We start from the raw sequence: 21,324 nt of genomic DNA, 5'->3' as shown, positions 1-21,324 counted from the left end.
TGTTACTATCGTGCCACGACTACCAGCTCAGGACCCCCTACCCGAGATCTGCTAGATTTGGCTCCATCAGCGACCTAGAGTCACTATAGCCGCGGCCATGCACCACCATCACCACAACGATTGCGGTAGTCACTTCCAAATGGAGGCACACCCTATCCACAGTCAGAGCCGCGACCGTATGACCCGAGCGGCCATGGCACCGAAGCCACAACTGCTGGAGCCATTCCCGCTAGTGAGGGCAAGAGCAAAGGCACTCTCCTTAGCGGCTCTCTATGCCATGTTCTCTTCCACGAGGTTGGTGCGAGAGAGGACCATGTTGAACGGCGGCAGAGGCACCATGTCCTCGAGCACAAATTGAATGGTGTCTGGTAACCCACAAGTATAGGGGATCGCAACAGTTTTTGAGGGTAGAGTATTTAACCGAAATTTATTGATTCGACACAAGGGGGGCAAAGAATATCTACAAGTATTAGCAGTTGAGTTGTCAATTCAACCACACCTGGAGACTAAATATCTATAGAAGAGTGATCAGTAGCACAATAATATGATAGTTGATAGCAGTAGTAACGATAGCAACATATACGGTGACAGTAGCAGTAGTGGTTTTGTAGCAATTGTGACAGTAGCAGCAACAGTAGTAATAACTTAGCAAGAGCAATATGTGCAAAACTCGTAAACATTGGATCGGTGATGGATAATTATGTTGGATGACATTCATCATGTAACAGCTATAACCTAGGGTGACACAGAACTAGCTCCAATTCATCAATTGAATGTAGGCATGCATTTCGTATATAGTCATAGTGCTTATGATAAGAACTTGCACGAAATGTTTTGTCCTACCCTCTTGTGGTAGCGGGGTCCATAAGGAAACTAAGGGATATTAAGGCGTCCTTTTAATAAAGAACCGGGACAAAGCATTAACATACAACTTGCAATATAGGATCAAGAACACAAATATATTGGTGAAAACATAAACGGTTCAGACCTGAAATCATGGCACTCGGGCCCTAGTGACAAGCATTAAGCATAGCAAAGTCATAGCAACATCAATCTCAGAACATAGTTGATACTAGGGATCAAGCCCTAACAAAGCTAACTCGATTACATGATAAATCTCATCCAACCCATCACCGTCCAGCAAGCCTACGAAGGAATTACTCACCCCGTACGGTGCGCATCATGAAATTGGTGATGAAGGATGGTTGATGATGACGATGACGAAGGATCCCCCTCTCTGGAGCCCCGAACGGACTCCAGATCTGGGCTCCTGATGAAGAACAGGAGGTGGCGGCAGCTTCGTATTGTGAAACGCGATGAAACTTTCTTTCTTAATTTTTTCTCACGGATTAGGAATTTATAGACTTGAGTTTAGGGTCGGCGGAGCCACGTGGGCCCCATGAGGCACCAGGGTGCGCCCAAGGGGTAGCCGCACCGTGGTGGCTCGTGGGCCACTGGTGGCTCCCCTCCTGTGGATCTTGGCTCCAGTATTTTTTATATATTCCATTAAAAATCTCTAAAAAAATCATCCAATTCCGAGAACTTCTATTTCTGCATAAAATCAACACCATGATAGTTCTGCTGAAAACAGCGTCATTCCGGGTTAGTTTCATTCAAATCATGCAAATTAGAGTCCAAAACAAGAGTAAAAGTGTTTGGAAAAGTAGATACCACGGAGACGTATCAGTGTCGAGGCACTTGTCAAGGCCATGCAAGAACTACATGGTTAGATCCACCTCTGTGACGGGGGAGTCCATGTTAGCAAGGCCATCCATGAGGAGCTTCATGCGACGAGCATATTCGGCGACCGGTAGGTCTCCCTGCTTGAGGTTCCGATATTGCCACTTGAGCATCCTGTACTGGGCAGGCCGATTGGCCAGGAAGTACTCTGATATCTTCTTCCAGAGGGCGTAGGAGGTGGTGGCTCCGATGACATGATCAATGAGAGGATCTGCAAGAATGGCGTACATCCAGAGAGTGACGTGGTAGTCAATCTCGCCTTAGGTGGTGTTGGGGTTGGTTGTCGTAGTTGTAGGGTACAGGAGAAATTTAAAATGGTTTGTGATGTGGTCACTAAACACGGGGTGACGAGTGGGAGGTGTCGATGTTGGGGGCAGCGGGACAAAGGAGAACAGAGGGGTGAATTGAGAATTGTCGCTGAGGAGGCAGGGGTTTTGTGCTGAAAATGAATTGAGAGGAACCATCGTGGGTGTCGATGCCAGCGGCGGAGGCCATGGCGGAGAAAGCTGCCGGCGAGGAGGCGGGGCTGGTGGCAGCGGAGGGGCAGGCTTCATTCTCGGCCATGGCGACAACGCCTAGTGTCTGATACCAACCTGGAGAGGAAAATGTTTCCCTTAATTGAATCTTGTGTTACACTAATTACATGTATCTAATATGGAAGAGAGGAACCGAACGCCCTGAAAGTCAGGCACGCTGGCCTTGCCGCCTTGGGCGACAAGTTAACAGGGACCACCTCTTTGTAAGTTTATTACTTTATCTGTCTCATATTAGTTGTCTCAAACCGATGTGTGTAGCATTAAAATACGTTAGATAGTTTCATTTTAACAAGTACTATGGGACGAAGGAAGTATATATTAACTAAAAAAAACATTAGTCATTTTTTTTCCATGAAATCACAATACAACAGCCAGGATTGCATCGTCATTGTTCATCTTCATTTCCCACACAACCTCTGCCGCTCCTACGCCGTCATTGTTCATCTTCATTTCACACACAGCTCGGCCTCACCAGTGTTGACCCCTGTCAGTCACCCAAAAAAAACAGACACCTGATGCTTAGCAAAAACAAAAAACAAAAGGGATGCAAGAGCAGGGATATAAATGCAGAAACTAAAATTGCTTCCAATCACACCAATGTTTCTGTTTTGTATTTGCCAGAAGAAATGAGGGATAACGAACCATGCTTAAGTTGCAGCGTTCTTTATGACTTCACAACTTCATTCATCCATCAATCAGACGGTATGATAGATTGGCAGAAAGAGAATCCGTCAATAGCGGTCAACTGATTGTAAATCACAGGAATAAAATCTCCTGTTTTCCAAACAAAAATGATTTATTGAATAACCTAGGGTGGGCATGCCTCAGTACAACCCATTGGTTCCCTACTTTGACACATTACATTCAGCAGAATTTCAGGTTGCCGCAACAACTAGCTCGGTAGAAAAATGCACCTGCTTCCACCAGCAGAGTGAACTGGGAGCCTGGTAGCTTATAGGGGATTAAATCACGTCTGCAATAAAACACTGGCATTTGAGCCCGGAACCACTACACATACCGACAGTTAGTGCTATGAATTCCAAACAGATAATCAAAAGGTTGGGCTGCACTTTGGCCTACTCACGAGCAGCTTGATCAAAGCTGTTGTACCAAAATCGGATAAAAGGTGCAGTATGTATAGCAAGGTTCTTTGAAGCCCTGCTTGCTAGCGGCTGATGGGGGTGTGCATCCGCTCAACGATTCTGTTGATGGCGTCCCGAGTCATCACCAGGGTGTCATGCTGCAGGATGCTGTAGACATTGAGGCCCTGCATTTGAGGATGTGAAACATCAGCACGATCTTCTTGGGTCAAAATATCTGCTGGGAAAACTACAATGTGACTATTCGTCATTGTTAAGCTGCTGAGGTACCCAGACACTTACAATCGAAGGAATGACATTCACATAGTGAAGATTTTGAGTAGCCAGCTTTAACTTCTTATCAATGTCGCCTCCATCCACCAACAAAATCTTCTTCGTATCATCCATCTGCTTTATGTACTGCACGATGTTTTTCGTCTTGTGGCTAGGGACTTCTAAGTCCTCAAAGATGCAGAGCTACAATAAAACATGGTCAAGTGAACTTTACATGCATATATGTATTTACTGTGAAAAATGGTTCAAATGGAGAGATCCAGACTGGCTCTTGTATACATATATTTGCTTTCAGGATAACAGATGGTCAAGTACTTTTGGGAGCAGCACCAGAAGAAAAAAAAACATTGCATAAACAAATTTATTTACACATTGCTTAATAGATTTCAGTAGCTTTCACCCTTTCAAGAAGCCGTGGAAACAATAACAGCTGAATGTTACATCTCATATGCAACAACCCTAATAAGATTAAGTAAACAGTCTAAGAAGACAAGGCAGTCATAGAAACCATTCTACAAACAGTATTGATCAAAAAGTACAATTAGTCCATGCTCCATTAGAACTAGGTAAGTGGTCTGTTCTCTGAATTTCAGGAAGGATCTATGAAGTACACCCTCCGATCCAAAATAAGTGTTTTAGTTCAAATTTGAACTAAAACCATGACATATTTTTTTAGATCAGAGGGAGTACAAAATATAGTGAAGGGACATAGAAAGTGTAAACATAGCAAAACAGTTCCTCAGGCGTCTCATAGTAGCATGCTGATCAACAGCTTGTGCAACAGCACAGCAATTCTTGCATAGTTCTAGCAATAAGAGACATGATCATTACTGTGGCCTGAAGCATACTACTAAACAAGGTTCTTTATTCGATACAGAATTCATTTCGTAGCACAAATTGTTATCTTGGGACAAGGCAGGAGCTAACTACACACAAGAACATCCAGGAATATACACAATGAATTAGTAAGGTAGCAGATACCTTCCCCTCAGCTGTTCTAGCAGACAAAGCTATCTTAAGTCCCAGACGTCGTACTTTCTTCTGCAACTTGAATGCATGGCTTCGTGGTTTCGGACCATGCATAGTTGCACCTCCTCGAAACTGTTTCAGTTTGAATCTGAGTTTAGTTGGAGCCCAAAGAAGATAAGATATCTCCAGAGCCTATTCGATACCATTTATATGAATGGAGGAATGTTAGTATAACCTGACAACCACGCAATGTTCCATGACGTGCTCTTCCTGTTCCCTTTTGCTTATAAGGCTTTCTTCCTGTGCCGCTCACTTCACTGATAGTTTTAGTTGAGTGTGTCCCCTGTGAAAGACAGGTGCATGCAATTATCAGAAGGTGCATTAGAAGGATAGAACTTAAAAATCTAAACTTCAGAAAGTAACTGATATTACACAAACATATTATACAGTAGATCACATGATTTGCGAGCTTGTAAACGGAAGACAATCAACAGAACAAGAGTGATCATAGTGTGCACCTGTTGCCTTTTAGCAAGCTGCCACCTTACTACCCTGTGAACAATATCCTTCCTAATTGGAACGTCAAAAACATCACCATCCAAAACCATGAATCCCTTGTCCTCATTATGGAAGTTTGTTACTCTAGCTACTAGGTCCTCATACTGCCCTGTAATAGAATATTACTTACAACTCAGCATAATGTGAAGATCACATATATAGCTTTCATTAGCCAATTATGATACAATTGAAACTAGATAAAAAGTGAAATCAAGTTCCGTCCCATTATAGAAAATCTTGTTCAGCGAAGCTAGATTTTCAATCAAAGTAAGAGCGCAGAGTCAACTAAGAAATATATGCTGGTTAGATAAAAACAGAGCATAAGGTGCCACTTTATCCATTAATTCAAAAACCTAATTTTTATAGTGAATTTTTCGATTCAAGGCTTTGTTGCTACATTAAAACTGAACCTGATTACAGGTGTCCACTTTAAGCGTTGGCAGACCAAAACTACCTTGTGGCTCACAGCGATGAATGTGTTCTGGGTCACTGGTGGCACTCCCGAAAGAACGATTCCTCCTGATCAGAAGGCATTTAGGGAGGCCAGCACCACCTTTCTTAGAGCCATTTTGAGTGTGATCGGAGACAAGTTAGATGATGCATATCTCCTTATGCGGGTTGCCTTCAAGCTCCTTAGCGATGTACTTTTATCTCATGTGCCTCATCCAGCACAGGACAGTTTTCAACCATGCTGCAGTCATGGAACTACTCCATGGCAATACAACACGCTCCCAGCATTAGTACCACCAGATTTTTCCTTGAGCGCATCCCACAAGTTCTTGGCAACCCACATATGGAGATATGCATCAACTAAGTTGTCTCCGATCACACTCAGAACGGCTCCTACAAAGACGGTGGTGGCCTCCCTAAACGCCTTCTTCTGATCAAGAGTAATCATTCCTTCGGAAGTGCCGCCAGCAACCCAAAACACATTCATCGCTGTGAGCTACATGGTAGTTTTGGTCTACTAATGCTTAAAGTGGACACCATAAAACAGGTTCGGCTTTAATGTAGCACCAAAGCCTTGAATCAAAAATTGCCTATAAAAAGTGTTGTTTTTATCTAACTCAAGAGAAACAGCATTGTGATAGCAGCAGATGGATAAGAAACACCAGAAACACACCAAGCTCTCGGTCTGGTGTCCAGACAGTCTTGCTAGATAGAAGTTCCGGTGGAATCAGCACTTCATTTGCTGGAGCCATAAGAGTAGAATACCCATTGGAGTAGACATTTGGCAAAATCTGCAAATGATGAAAGCTAACTGAGAAGGCAGAACAAGAATCAGATGCCATGAAATATAGCCAAGACACTTAATAGTTAATACATAACAAGATACAGAAAATAAACTTTTGAACATAGCACATTGTTGCTATTTGCTAATCCTCACTGAGACAGAACTTGAGCAAGCCCATATTTGTTAATGATTGCAATCTGGATCTGAAAGTACCTGAGCAAGCTGATACCTAAACCCAATCACACTCAATCAAATGCTACATTTCCAAACTAGAAGCGACCAAGCATAAAATCCACCACAAAAATCTGTTCACAGAGTAGCATCTGGTTATCTGTCAGGTCCTATAACGAGGGGCAGTTTTAGCACATACATCTATAGGCACCAAACAAACGAGGGACAAGCTCAGTTATCCAATGCCACACAAGCCTGGCAGCCATATCCAACGGCAGCTGTTATTTAGCATCATGTCTTAATTACTGTTGATTTTAGTTCAGTTAAAACAGGCAGTCTGTTTAGCCATTTAACTCTACTGTTCTGCCACTATACTCATGGAAGCTGTTCAGTTATCTATGCCTCTCAGGTTGTGAATGAGAAGTAAGAAGAAAAATCCCTGAAACTACTAATTTCTTAAGAGTAGATAGCAGCATATGCGATTTCTTCTTCCCAAATATCAGGAATATGACCCAAACCCCCAAAAAATCAGTGTCAATTGCTCCACAAATCCTGACTGGCTGATGGGATCTTGGTACCATCCCGACGGACGCGCCCAAATCCATGGTTTCTAAAACCGTCGTAAACCCTACATATCCAGCAAGCGAAATGCGGTCTCACGTATTCCAACTGGCGGAGCACGTCGCACCAGCCCCAAGGAGAACCAACGTGACAGAAATGGGGAGGATGGGGTTCAAGAGCCAGACCTTGGCGAGGAGCGGGGTGTCGCGGCCGGCGGCGCCGAGCTGAGGCGGGCAGGCCACGGCTCGGCGCAGGAGGGACGCGGCACGTGCGAGGGCTTGCATCGGCTGGCCGCGTCCTCTCCGCCCGGCTCCAGCAAGGCTAGGCTGGTGGTTTTCGCGGCGGCGGCGGCGGCGGCGGCTGACGGGGAGGGAGAGAGGATGGAGCAGGAGGGTTCTGGAGGGGAAAGGGTTGACGGGTCGGGCTCGGCTCTGCCTGGCTGGGCTGCGTGTTTTTTTAGATCAACAGGCCAAACGAGCCCGCCCGTGCTAATCGTGTCTTTCACGGAAAATCCTATGCGCCGCTCATTGCGTCAAAATGTCGACAGAACGCACAGGCAATACCCCGCATCGCTAGCAATGGGCCGGCCCATTAAACCAGAGCTAGACATCCGGTTTTGGGAAGCCTCTAGAAGGTTCCCTGAACCGTTTTTTCTTGTTTTTACCGTTTTTCCTGTTACTTCTTGGGTTTTTTCGTTTTTCTTGTCTCTGTTTTTCTGTTTCGTTTTCTTCTTCTTTTTCGGTTTCCGTTTTTTTCCTTTTTTTTTTTCTTTCGAAAATTGTTCAGAAAGTCCAAAATTTGTTCGTGTTTCTAAAAAAGTTCCAAATTTCAAAAAATGTTCGTGTTCAAAAAAATTGTTCAAAATTCAAAAAATGTTTGCTTTTTCCAAAAATTGTTCCGGCATTAAAAAATTATTCTGAATGTTTTTGTTCAAAAAATTTCACATTTTTTAGACGTTTCTGTTTTAAAAATTGTTCATGTTTTCATTTTTCAGAAGTTTCAAAAAATGTTCCAGTTTTAAAAATTGTTCATGTTTTCATTTTCCAGAAGTTTGAAAAAATGTTCCAGTTTTAAAAATTGTTCACAAGGTTTTAAAAAATAGTGTTTGAAAATTTTGTTCAGGAATTTGAAAATATGTTCACCTTTCCAAATTTTGTTCTGAAATTTGTAAAAATGTTCTGGTTGCAAAAAAACTGTTCAAGATTTTCAAAAAATGTTCTTGTTTTTCGAAAATTTTATAGCTTTTTAAAAGTTGTTCACAAATTTATTAAGTTTTTGCTTTTCACACAACATTCCGTTTTTAAAAAAATATTGCTTCCGAAATTCTTAGACTAATTCGGATCTGCGCAGCTTATTTGTTCTTTAAGTTTGATGCTAGCCATTTCATCAGCTACGACAGCTAGCCTAGTTGGCAAGAAGTCATGCTGCGTAGCCAAGCATCGCGTGTTCGAATCTCTGTCAACGCCTATGTAGCAAAGAGCGTCACATAGGAGGTCTCGTCTTTCACGGCACGACCCACATGGACACAATGAGTAAACGGGTCATGCCGTGCCAGCCCACATGCTGCACCTATCAGCCCAGGCACGGCCGAGAATAGCTAGTTGGCGAGCGCTTCTTCGGGAGCCTCCTAATCATCACTTGACATGCTCTTAACCGCCGGCCCACCGCCACGTGTCACACTTCGGGAGCCTCCTAACCATCACTTGACACGCGCTCAACCGCCGGCCCGCCGCCACGTGTCATACTCTGGTCGTTCCCTTTTAATTTTTTAATTTTTTTCGCTCGTGTTTTCGGCTTTTTAAATGGTTTTTCTTTTTTTCAACTTTTTTACTTTTTCACTGGTCTTCCTTAATTTTTGAAAAAGAATCCAAAAAAATTTATGCATAAAATATGTTTTTTTTCTTCTGCGAGAGGCACGATTTTGCTTTCGCGGGAGGCACAGTTTTGCTTTCGCAAGAGGCACGACCATGCTTTTCGGAAACATGAAAAAACATGTTTTTAGTGTTTTTTTCTGCGAGAGGAGTGGTTTTGCTTCTACGAGAGGCATGGTTGTGCTTTCGCGAGCCTATCGGAAACAGGATAAAAATGTGTTTTTTGTTTTTTTTTTCTTTCACGAGAAGCACGGTTTTGATTCCGTAAGGGGCATGGTTGTGCTTTCGCGAGAGACATGGCCATGCCTGTTGGAAACGAAAAAACGCGTTTTCTGTATTTTTTTTCTTCCGCAAGAGGCATAGTTTCGTGATCATGCCTCTCGAAAACGCAAATAAAACATGTTTTCTGTTTTTTCCCATCGCGAGAAGCAAGCTTTTACTTCCGCGAGAGACACAATTGTACTTTTGCGAGAGGCACGGGCGTGCCTCTCGAAAACGGAAAAAATGCGTTTTTTGGTTTTTTCGCGAGTGGCACGGTTTTCCTTCCGCGAGAGGTGCGGCCGTGCCTCTTTCAGAAAGGACAAATATATGCTCCCAGTTAGGTTTTTCATTCATCTTTTTTCATAAAAAAGTTTGTTAAACCTATCAACATGAAATCTAATTTTGAAGTTCTCGATGCGAGGAATCCAATGATGAAAAAACGGTTTAAAATTTGGACGCACGGTTTAAGAGATAAAATATTTTGAATAAAGGACGTACGAAAAAAGAGAAAACTCTCAGATTACGATAAATGGCGTGGGTGTAGTGCGTCATTTGTCGCAACCTGAGAAGGTGGGAGTGATCTTTGAAAGGAATACTCCTTAATTAGTTATTTCGGGCATGACCGCTTACCTAAACAGGCCGGCACGCCAAGCACTCTTGGGCCATGTACTTTCTGCCTGTTGAGCTATAGCCTATAAATATTTTAAAAATCTAGGAAAAATATGAAAAAACATGTTTTTAGTGTTTTTTTCTGCGAGAGGAGTGGTTTTGCTTCTACGAGAGGCATGGTTGTGCTTTCGCGAGCCTATCGGAAATAGGACAAAAATGTGTTTTTTGTTTTTTTTTCTTTCACGAGAAGCACGGTTTTGATTCCGTAAGGGGCATGGTTGTGCTTTCGCGAGAGACATGGCCATGCCTGTTGGAAACGAAAAAACGCGTTTTCTGTATTTTTTTTTCCGCAAGAGGCATAGTTTCGTGATCATGCCTCTCGAAAACTCAAATAAAACATGTTTTCTGTTTTTTCCCATCGCGAGAAGCAAGCTTTTACTTCCGCGAGAGACACGATTGTGCTTTTGCGAGAGGCACGGGCATGCCTCTCGGAAACGGAAAAAATGCGTTTTTTGGTTTTTTCGCGAGTGGCACGGTTTTCCTTCCGCGAGAGGTGCGGCCGTGCCTCTTTCAGAAAGGAAAAATATATGCTCCCAGTTAGGTTTTTCATTCATCTTTTTTCATGAAAAAAAGTTTGTTAAACCTATCAACATGAAATCTAATTTTGAAGTTCTCGATGCGAGGAATCCAATGATGAAAAAACGGTTTAAAATTTGGACGCACGGTTTAAGAGATAAAATATTTTGAATAAAGGACGTACGAAAAAAGAGAAAACTCTTAGATTACGATAAATGGCGTGGGTGTAGTGCGTCATTTGTCGCAACCTGAGAAGGTGGGAGTGATCTTTGAAAGGAATACTCTTTAATTAGTTATTTCGGGCATGACCGCTTACCTAAACAGGCCGGCACGCCAAGCACTCTTGGGCCATGTACTTTCTGCCTTTTGAGCTATAGCCTATAAATATTTTAAAAATCTAGGAAAAATAAAGAACTAATTGTGTAGTCTCGTACCAGCCCCCCCCCCCCCCCCCCCCCCCCCCCCCCCCCCCCTGCTTGGCCCGTTTAGCTCATGACGTGCATGTGTGCTAGCGGGTCGGCCCAGCTGGCACGACCCATTTGGCCAGTTTTGCCGGCTCCGTTGCATAGAAGCCCGAATAAAATGGGATTGTTTTGTCCAGTTCAGATATAACCAGCGAGATAAAATGAAAATTGAAAAACACACCATACACTTGACGTTTTAAGCTATTTACAAAGTGGCAGTAAAACTGAAACACCAAAAAACAGGGAAACATGCTACGATAAAGATGCTACACTTGCAGCTGAGGGGTTGGGGCAGCGGCTAATAGACAATCTCCGATGTAGATGTAGGACTCATCAACCCCAGGCCACCCAGCACGAAGGTAGTTGAGTAACCATCGACAGCTCCTTGCTCCTTCACCCCCACTCCAGTTGTGTGTGTCTTCTCAGCAAGCCTTGTAGGTGGGGGCAGAAATTGGTCCATTTGTTCCAGCATGTGGTCCTTGAATAGGAGGCGCCATTTCTTGACAGTTCTTAAAACCATCGACCAAACTTGGGTTAAAGAAAGTCAAACAACACTATTAAAAATCATGTTGTTCCTGTGCTTCCATATATACCATAAAACAACAGATGAAACAGAGTTAATGGCATCCATTTTCTTGCTCGCAATCCAACATGAAGAAATAGATTCCACAGAGATGCAAATTTGTTTAGAGAGAAAGGAACTAATCTCCTCCCAAACAATCTTGGCTATTAAACAGTCAAAGAAGAGAGGTTGCACACTCCCACGCTCTAAGCAGAAAACACACTCCACAGGTTTTCCCTTGTCATAATCTTATTATAAGCAACTAACCACAATAAAATATGTATCCTGGGAGGTACAATAAGCTTCCAGACAGCAGGAATAAAAATAGAAGAGACCCCCCTATAATTGATATTGCATAAAGAGAGCTTGAGGAGTAAACCCATGAAGCTGTGTATTACCACACTAGAAAGTCAGTATCCTTAGTAAAGAGATACTATTAGCAATAGCCTCTAACTCAAGCCAATTACATATCATAGGAGGTGAGAAAGCTCTTCTAAAAGTGAGTTTCAGGGTTACCCCATCTCCCACTTGTCTAATAGTTTGCCCCTGTTCTCTACAAAAGACATATAGGTCCCAGAATTGAATGGAAAGAGGTGATGAACCAAACCAGCAATCTTCCCAAAATATAATTTTATTACCATCCCCCAGTGCCCATTTGTATCCGACTGCCCTAGAGGACCATACTAATCCTTTCCAGAAGGTTGATGCATCTTTATCTTGGATACATAAAATGTTTGCCATTGGTTTGTACTTCGTTCGTAAAGAAATATAAGATTGTTTAGATCACTACTTTAGTGATCTAAACGCTCTTATATTTCTTTACAGAGGAAGTAATTATTATCAACTACAGTTCTCTAGATCTTCCCCTCATCAAACATGTACCTATTCACCTAGGCACCCAACAGACAGATATTAAGATCATGAATGTTGGGAATGCCCAAACCTCCAAAATCCTTTTTCATGGTGACTAAAGGCCAATTTGCCAAATGTATCTTCCTATGGTCTTCAAAACCATTCCGAAGGCAGTTTGCCATCTGGGTGTTAATCATGTCTACTGCCCATTTGGGGAATCTGCCGGATAGATGGGGATCGGATGCTAGCAAGACAAGCCTAGTCTAGCAGGATGGGAGAGTAACTTGCCTCTCCACCATGCAATCCTCTTCAGGATTTTATCAATGAGAGGTTGGACATCCTCTCTAGACAATTTCTCAAAATCTAAAGGCACCCCTAAGTATTTTATAGGGAATTTGCCTATTGGACAACCAAAGAAATCTACAAAGGCCCAATCTCATTTGCTTCTAAATTTAGGGGGATCATCTCACTTTAGTTGTAATTAATCCTCATCCCTGATACTTTCTCAAAACAGGTAAAGATCCATTTCAGGTTTGTGGCCATGGAGTGATCACTATCTACAAAGAGGATAGTGTCATCAGCATACTGCAAGCTGATGACACCTCCTGGACACAGTTCATGAGCAAGTCTTTTGATTAAAGGTTATCAGAGGCTTTCACAAACATCCTAGTCAATGCATCTACCACTAAATTGAAAAGCAAAGGCGACAAAGGGTCCCCTTGTCATCTTGATCCACTTGACCCATTTAACATCAAAACTCTTCTAAGAGGACAAGTAAGGAATTTAAATCTACTTTGTCAAAAGCCTTTTCATAATCATGTTTTAAGACCACGCCCTTCCTTTAGACCTAACAATAGAATGTATTACTTCATGGGCAGTAACCACACTCTCTAAGATATATCTGATTATCTTCCTGATGTGACAACTGGTTCCAAAGATATTGTTTAACATCCAAAAATATTTCAAGTTATTTTTTTCGACATTTTAGACAACATGTGCATCAAACATTAAGCGACCCTCTTTGGGAGCCATCGTTTTTTTTGTGTGAATTTTTTGCGTGAAAGTTTCACTTGGCTCGAGGTCTGTCATCATCGACGGGTTGCACGTTGGTTACGTCTACTACGGCAGGAGGTTCCTCATGCGCCGAGGGATTGTCTGTTGGTCGTCGTCGCCCCATCTTCATTTTATGTGTACTGGTTTGCATAATTCGGTGATTTTATCTTGGATCTTAAAGGAGTTCGTTGCATCGTAAAAGATTGGGCCAAATAAGCGGCGTGTCTGAGGTAGTGCTCTCATCAGGTGGTATCAGATTACTGGGTTTATTACGGTGCAATTTCTTTCTTATATTTTGTTTGTACAGATTCTAAATCTGCGATGAGGATGGAACACTATTTTGATGGTGATGTCAGAAAGTGAGAAGAATCCTTCACGAGCCCTTTCTTGGTTTCAGATCTACACAAGGGTAACAGTAGGGAATTTTTCTTGTGCCATGATGATGGATCGCTGTTCGCAAATTAATTTGGTGAGTCAAAACTTGGTTGATGCATTGAAGTTGGCCGTGATAGAACATCCAGACCCATATAAGCTCTCATGGCAGGGAAAATTTGTGATAATCAAACATCAAGTGGAGGTGGTTTTCAAATTTTTGTGAGCAGATTGACGTGGTTGTCTGTGATGTTCTTCCCCACCATATGCATGTGTGTACCTTGATACTTGGTCAACCTTGGACAAAAAAAGGGAGTTGCAGATTGATAAATCTGGCACTTCTTCTTGGAGAAAATTTTGGATTTTTCATAATGGTTGATGGATTTATTTTGAAGCATACTCCTTTGAACAATATTTGGAGGATCGTAAGAGGCGAGACCATGCACATGGTGCAATTGATGCAAAGAAACAAGAAGAGAGGATCTTTCTAGAAAAGAAAAGGTCTGAGGATAGTCTTGGAACTACAAATATTTCTTCACATGAGGCGAACAAAGAGAAACCAGTAGTACCAATGACTGGGTTGGATGTGCAACTTAAGAAGGTACCTCGTGGAGATGACTTGGCAGTGGACAGAGGCCAGCACATGAGTTTATTTCAAACTCAGTGTGACATTAAGGGTGTGGCGTGCAAGTTAATTATTGATGGAGGTAGCTGCACTAATGGCATTAGCAAGATGTTGGTGGAGAAGCTTGGTTTGTCCGATATGACGAACCATATCATTTGGAGTGGTTGAACAATTGTGGAAAACTCAAAATTACACATAAAGTACGTGTACCATTTTCAGTTGAGCAATATATTGATGAGGTGGAATGCGATGTTTTACCGCTGGAAGCTTGTCGTTTATTACTTGGATGTAATGCCATGCATCCTGGCAGGTCCAATACTTATACATTTTTCATTCCGGGAAGCAAATGACACTTAAGTCGATGGCTGAGAAATTATTTCGCTCAGATGTGATATTAACAGTGCAAAAAGGGCTGACAAGAAAAACACGAAAGCGACGATGGTTTCTCCTCAAGTAGGGGGAGGGGGGGTTATATTCTTTCAGTAAATAAGAAGGTCCATACAGCCACCACGAAGCCGAGGACGGCTTCGTTTCATGCAGGGGAGGGTGATGTGACAACTGGTTCCAAAGATATTGTTTCACGTCCAAAAATATTTCAGCTTATTTTTTTTTGACAGTTTAGACAACATGTGTATCAAACATTAAGCGGCCCTATTTAGGAGTCATCTTTTTTGTGTGTGAATTTTCTGCGTGAAAGTTTCACTTGGCTCGAGGACCGTCTGTTGGAAATATGCCCTAGAGGCAATAATAAATTGATTATTATTATATTTCCTTGTTCATGATAATCGTTTATTATCCATGCTAGAATTGTATTGATAGGAAACTCAGATACATGTGTGGATACAAAGACAACACCATGTCCCTAGTAAGCCTCTAGTTGACTAGCTCGTTGATCAATAGATGGTTACGGTTTCCTGACCATGGACATTGGATGTCGTTGATAACGGGATCACATCATTAGGAGAATGATGTGATGGACAAGACCCAATCCTAAGCATAGCACTAGATCGTGTAGTTCGTATGCTAAAGCTTTTCTAATGTCAAGTATCATTTCCTTAGACCATGAGATTGTGCAACTCCCGGATACCGTAGGAGTGCTTTGGGTGTGCCAAACGTCACAACGTAACTGGGTGGCTATAAAGGTACACTACGGGTATCTCCGAAAGTGTCTGTTGGGTTGGCACGAATCGAGACTGGGATTTGTCACTCCGTGTGACGAAGAGGTATCTCTGGGCCCACTCGGTAGGACATCATCATAATGTGCACAATGTGATCAAGGAGTTGATCACGGGATGATGTGTTACGGAACGAGTAAAGAGACTTGCCGGTAACGAGATTGAACAAGGTATCGGGATACCGACGATCGAATCTCGGGCAAGTACCGTACCGATAGACAAAGGGGATTGTATACGGGATTGATCGAATCCTCGACATCGTGGTTCATCCGATGAGATCATCGTGGAACATGTGGGAGCCAACATGGGTATCCAGATCCCGCTGTTGGTTATTGACCGGAGAATGTCTCGGTCATGTCTGCATGTCTCCCGAACCCGTAGGGTCTACACACTTAAGGTTCGATGACGCTAGGGTTATAAAGGAAGCTTGTATGTGGTTACCGAATGTTGTTCGAAGTCCCGGATGAGATCCCGGACGTCACGAGGAGTTCCGAAATGGTCCAGAGGTAAAGATTTATATATGGGAAGTCCTGTTTTGGTCACCGGACAAGTTTCGGGGTCACCGGTATTGTACCGGGACCACCGGAAGGGTCCTGGGGGTCCACCGGGTGGGGCCACCTGCCCGGGGGGGGGGGAACATGGGCTGTAGGGGTGTGCACCTTGGCCTATATGGGCCAAGGGCACCAGCCCCAAGAGGCCCATGCGCCAAAGGATAAGGAAAGGAAGAGTCCTAAAGGGGGAAGGCACCTCCGAGGTGCCTTGGGGAGGAGGGACTCCTCCTAGCCGCACCCTTCCTTGGAGGAAGGGCCAAGGCTGCGCCTCCCCCCTTCTCCCTTGCCCCTATATATATGTGGGGGGTGGGAGGGCAGCCATACCAATGTTCTGGTGCAGCCCTCCCCTTCTCCCAAGTCCTTCTCCTCTCCCGTGGTGCTTGGCGAAGCCCTGCAGGATTGTCACGCTCCTCCACCACCACCACGCCGTTGTGCTGCTGCTGGATGGAGTCTTCCTCAACCTCTCCCTCTCTCCTTGCTGGATCAAGGCATGGGAGACGTCACCGGGCTGTACGTGTGTTGAACGCGGAGGTGCCGTCCGTTCGGCACTAGGATCATCGGTGATTTGGATCACGACGAGTACGACTCCATCAACCCCGTTCACTTAAACGCTTCCGCTTAGCGATCTACAAGAGTATGTAGATGCACTCTCCTTCCCCTCGTTGCTGGTTTCTCTATAGATAGATCTTGGTGACACGTAGGAAAATTTTGAATTTCTGCTACGTTCCCCAACAGTGGCATCATGAGCTAGGTCTATGCGTAGTTACTATGCACGAGTAGAACACAAAGTAGTTGTGGGCGTTGATTTTGTTCAATATGCTTACCGTTACTAGTCCAATGTTGATTCGGCGGCATTGTGGGATGAAGCGGCCCGGACCAACCTTACACGTACGCTTACGTGAGACCGGTTCCACCGACTGACATGCACTAGTTGCATAAGGTGGCTGGCGGGTGTCTGTCTCTCCCACTTTAGTCGGATCGGATTCGATGAAAAGGGTCCTTATGAAGGGTAAATAGCAATTGGCATATCACGTTGTGGTCTTTGCGTAGGTAAGAAACGTTCTTGCTAGAAACCCATAGCAGCCACGTAAAACATGCAAACAACAATTAGAGGACGTCTAACTTGTTTTTGCAGGGTATGCTATGTGATGTGATATGGCCAAAGGATGTGATGAATGATATATGTGATGTATGAGATTGATCATGTTCTTGTAATAGGAATCACGACTTGCATGTCGATGAGTATGACAACCGGCAGGAGCCATAGGAGTTGTCTTTATTTATTGATGACCTGCGTGTCAACATAAACGTCATGTAATTACTTTACTTTATTGCTAAAGAAGTAATAGATGACGAGACAACTTCAAAGACATGATGATAGAGATCATGATGATGGAGATCATGGTGTCATGCCGTGACGGTGACAATGATGATCATGGAGCCCCAAGATGGAGATCAAAGGAGCATATGATATGGCCATATCATGTCACTATTATTGATTGCATGTGATGTTTATCATGTTTTATATCTTATTTGCTTAGAACGACGGTAGTAAATAAGATGATCCCTCATTAAAATTTCAAGAAAGTGTTCCCCCTAACTGTGCACCATTGCGACAGTTCGTTGTTTCGAAGCACCACATGATGATCGGGTGTGATAGATTCTAACGTTCACATACAACGGGTGTAAGACAGATTTACACACGCGAAACACTTAGGTTGACTTGACGAGCCTAGCATGTACAGACATGGCCTCGGAACACAAGAGACCGAAAGGTCGAGCATGAAGTCGTATGGTAGATATGATCAACATGAAGATGTTCACCGATAATGACTAGTCCGTCTCACGTGATGATCGGACACGGCCTAGTTGACTCGGATCATGTAATCACTTAGATGACTAGAGGGATGTCTATCTGAGTGGGAGTTCATAAGATGAACTTAATTATCCTGAACATAGTCAAAAGGTGTTCGCAAATTATGTCGTAGCTCGCGCTTTAGTTCTACTGTTTAGATATGTTCCTAGAGAAAAATTAGTTGAAAGTTGATAGTAGCAATTATGCGGACTAGGTCCGTAAACTGAGGATTGTCCTCATTGCTTCTTAGAAGGCTTATGTCCTTAATGCACCGCTCAGTGTGCTGAACCTCGAACGTTGTCTGTGGATGTTGCGAACATCTGACATACATGTTTTGATAACTACGTGATAGTTCAGTTAAACGGTTTAGAGTTGAGGCACCGAAGACGGTTTTTGAAACGTCACGAAACATATGAGATGTTTCGAGGGCTAAAATTGGAATTTCAGGCTCGTGCCCACGTCAAGAGGTATAAGACCTCCGACGATTCTCTTAGCCCACAAACTAAGGGAGAAAAGCTCAATCGTTGAGCTTGTGCTCAGATTGTCTGAGTACAACAATCATTTGAATCGAGTGGGAGTTGATCTTCCAGATGAAATAGTGATAGTTCTCCGAAGTCATTACCACCAAGCTGCTAGAGCTTCGTGATGAACTATAATATATCAGGGACATATGTGATGATCCTTGAGATATTCGCGATGTTTGACACCGCAAAAGTAGAAATCAAGAAGGAGCATCAATTGTTGATGGTTGGTGAAACCACTAGTTTCAAGATGGGCAAGGGCAAGAAGGGATACTTCATGAAACGGCAATTCAGCTGCTGCTCTAGTGAAGAAACCCAAGGTTGAACCCAAACCCGAGACTAAGTGCTTCTGTAATAAGGGGAACAGCCACTGGAGCAGAATTACCCTAGATACTTGGTAGATAAGAAGGCTGGTAAGGTCGATAGAAGTATATTGGATATGCATTGTGTTGATGTGTACTTTACTAGTACTCCTAGTAGCACCAGGGTATTAGATACCGGTTCGGTTGCTAAGTGTTAGTAACTCGAAATAAAAGCTACGGAATAAACGGAGACTAGCTAAAGGTGAGCTGACGATATGTGTTGGAAGTGTTTCCAATGTTGATATGATCAAGCATCGCACGCTCCCTCTACCATCGAGATTGGTGTTAAACCTAAATAATGGTTATTTGGTGTTTGCGTTGAGCATAGACATGATTGGATTATGACTATCGCAATACGGTTATTCATTTAAGGAGAATAATCGTTACTCTGTTTATTTGAATAATACCTTCAATGGTCTTACGCCTAAAATGAATGGTTTATTGAATCTCGATCGTAGTGATACACATGTTCATGCCAAAAGATATAAGATAGTAATGATAGTACCACCTACTTGTGGCACTGCCACTTAAGTCATATTGGTATAAAACGCATGAAGAAGCTCCATGTTGATGGATCTTTGGGCTCACTCGTTTTTGAAAAGTTTGATACATGTGAACCATGTCTATTGGTATATACGCATGAAGAAACTCCATGCAGATGGACCATTTGGACTCACTTGATTTTGAATCACTTGAGACATGCAAATCATACCACATGGGCAAGATGACTGAAAGCCTCGGTTTCAGTAAAATGGAACCAGAAAGCAACTTGCTGGAAGTAATACATTTTGATGTGTGCGGTCCAATGAGTGCTGAGGCGTGTAGTGGATATCGTTATGTTCTTACTTCACAGAAGATTTGAGTAGATGTTGAGTATATTTACTTGATGAATCACGAGTCTGAATTATTGAAAGGTTCAAGTAATTTCAGGGTGAAGTTGAAAGATCGTCGTGACAAGAGGATAAAATATTTATGATATGATCATAGAGATGAATATCTGAATTACGAGTTTGGCATAGAATTAAGACATTGTGGAAATTGTTTCACAACTGATACAGTCTGGAACACCATAGTGTGATGGTGTGTCGGAACATCATAACTGCACCATATTGGATATAATGCATACCATGATGTCTCTTATCGAATTACCACAATAGTTTATGGGTTAGGCATTAGAGACAACCACATTCACTTTAAATAGGGCACCACGTAATTCCGATGAGATGACACCGTATGAACTATGGTTTAGAGAAACCTAAGCTGTCATTTCTTAAAAGTTTGGGGTTGCGACGCTTATGTGGAAAAGTTTCAGGCTGATAAGCTCGAACCCAAAGCGGATAAATGCATCTTCATAGGACACCCAAAACAGTTGGGTATACCTCCTGTCTCAGATCCGAAAGCAATAAGGGATTGTTTCTAGAATCGGGTCCTTTCTCGAGGAAAAGTTTCTCTCGAAAGAATTGAGTGGGAGGATGGTGGAGGCTTGATGAGGTTATTGAACCGTCTCTTCAACTAGTGTGTGGCAGGGCACAGGGAGTTGTTCCTGTGGCACCTACACCAATTGAAGTGGAAGCTTATGATATTGATCATGAAACTTCAGATCAAGTCACTACCAAACCTCGTGGGATGACAAGGATGCATACTACTTCGGAGTGGTACGTAATCCTGTCTTGGAAGTCATGTTGCTAGACAACAATGAACCTACGAGCTATGGAGAAGCGATGGTGGGCCCAGATTCCGATAAATGGCTCGAGGCCATAAAATCCGAGAGAGGATCCATGTATGAAAACAAAGTGTAGACTTTGGAAGAACTGCTTGATGGTCGTAGGGCTGTTGGGTGCAGATGGATTTTAAAAGGAAGACGGACAATGATGGTAAATGTCACCATTAAGAAAGCTCGACTTGTCGTTAAGATGTTTCCCGACAAGTTCAAGGAGTTGACTACGATGAGACTTTCTCACCTGTAGCGATGCTAAGAGTCTGTTGGAATTATATTAGCGATTACTGCATTATTTATGAAATCTTGCAGATAGGATGTCAAAACATTGTTTCCTCGACGATTTTCTTGAGGAAAGGTTGTATGTGATACAACGGAAGGTTTTGTCAATTCTGAAAGAAGCTAATAAGTATGCAAAGCTCCAGCTATCCTTCTAAGGACTGGAGTAAGCATCTCGGAGTTGGAATGTATGCTTTGATGAGATGATCAAAGATTTTGGGTGTATACAAAGTTTATGATAAACTTGTATTTCCAAAGAAGTGAGTGGGAGGACTATAGAATTTATGATAAATATATGTTGTTGACATATTGTTGATCAGAAATGACGTAGAATTTCTGGAAAGCATATAGGGTTATTTGGAAAGTGTTTTTCAATGGAAAGCCTGGATTAAGCTACTTGAACATTGAGCATCAAGATCTATAAGGATAGATAAAAATGCTTAATGGTACTTTCAAATGAGCACATTCCTTGACATG

The 21,324-nt window shown here is 42.8% G+C and overlaps 1 protein-coding gene across 2 annotated transcripts; it reads right to left on the bottom strand.

The window, feature by feature from the left end:
• Window positions 1-2,574: 2,574 nt before the first annotated feature.
• Window positions 2,575-7,585, bottom strand: LOC125514971 (50S ribosomal protein L4-like). 2 transcript variants are annotated; one of them, XR_007286725.1, is made up of 8 exons: window positions 7,328-7,585; window positions 6,300-6,417; window positions 5,137-5,285; window positions 4,854-4,961; window positions 4,631-4,750; window positions 3,659-3,832; window positions 2,919-3,543; window positions 2,575-2,760 (listed from the first exon to the last, which is right to left on the bottom strand). XR_007286725.1 is itself a non-coding variant. In XM_048680373.1 (7 exons), exons 1-7 carry the CDS (start codon window positions 7,424-7,426, stop codon window positions 3,442-3,444), a joined length of 870 nt encoding a protein of 289 aa, XP_048536330.1. In that variant the 5' UTR covers window positions 7,427-7,585; the 3' UTR covers window positions 2,575-3,441. The 2 variants fall into 2 exon arrangements, 1 of the variants encoding a protein (XP_048536330.1); XM_048680373.1 differs by having other exon boundaries at window positions 2,575-3,543.
• Between the last annotated feature and the right edge of the window lie 13,739 nt (window positions 7,586-21,324).

Source organism: Triticum urartu, chromosome 6, assembly GCF_003073215.2.
Source record: "Triticum urartu cultivar G1812 chromosome 6, Tu2.1, whole genome shotgun sequence".
In the NCBI taxonomy this organism is placed as follows: domain Eukaryota; kingdom Viridiplantae; phylum Streptophyta; class Magnoliopsida; order Poales; family Poaceae; genus Triticum; species Triticum urartu.
Note: the sequence above shows the minus strand (reverse complement) of the source record. Positions and strands in the feature narration are given on the sequence as shown.

Excerpts from the sequence above, each read along its gene's own strand:
- LOC125514971 (XM_048680373.1), bottom strand. The coding sequence starts at position 7,426 with ATGCAAGCCCTCGCACGTGCCGCGTCCCTCCTGCGCCGAGCCGTGGCC. Across the intron at positions 4,962-5,136 it reads AGCTTGCTAAAAGGCAACAG|GGGACACACTCAACTAAAAC; the intron begins GTGCACACTATG and ends TGTCTTTCACAG. Across the intron at positions 3,833-4,630 it reads CTAGAACAGCTGAGGGGAAG|CTCTGCATCTTTGAGGACTT; the intron begins GTATCTGCTACC and ends GTTTTATTGTAG.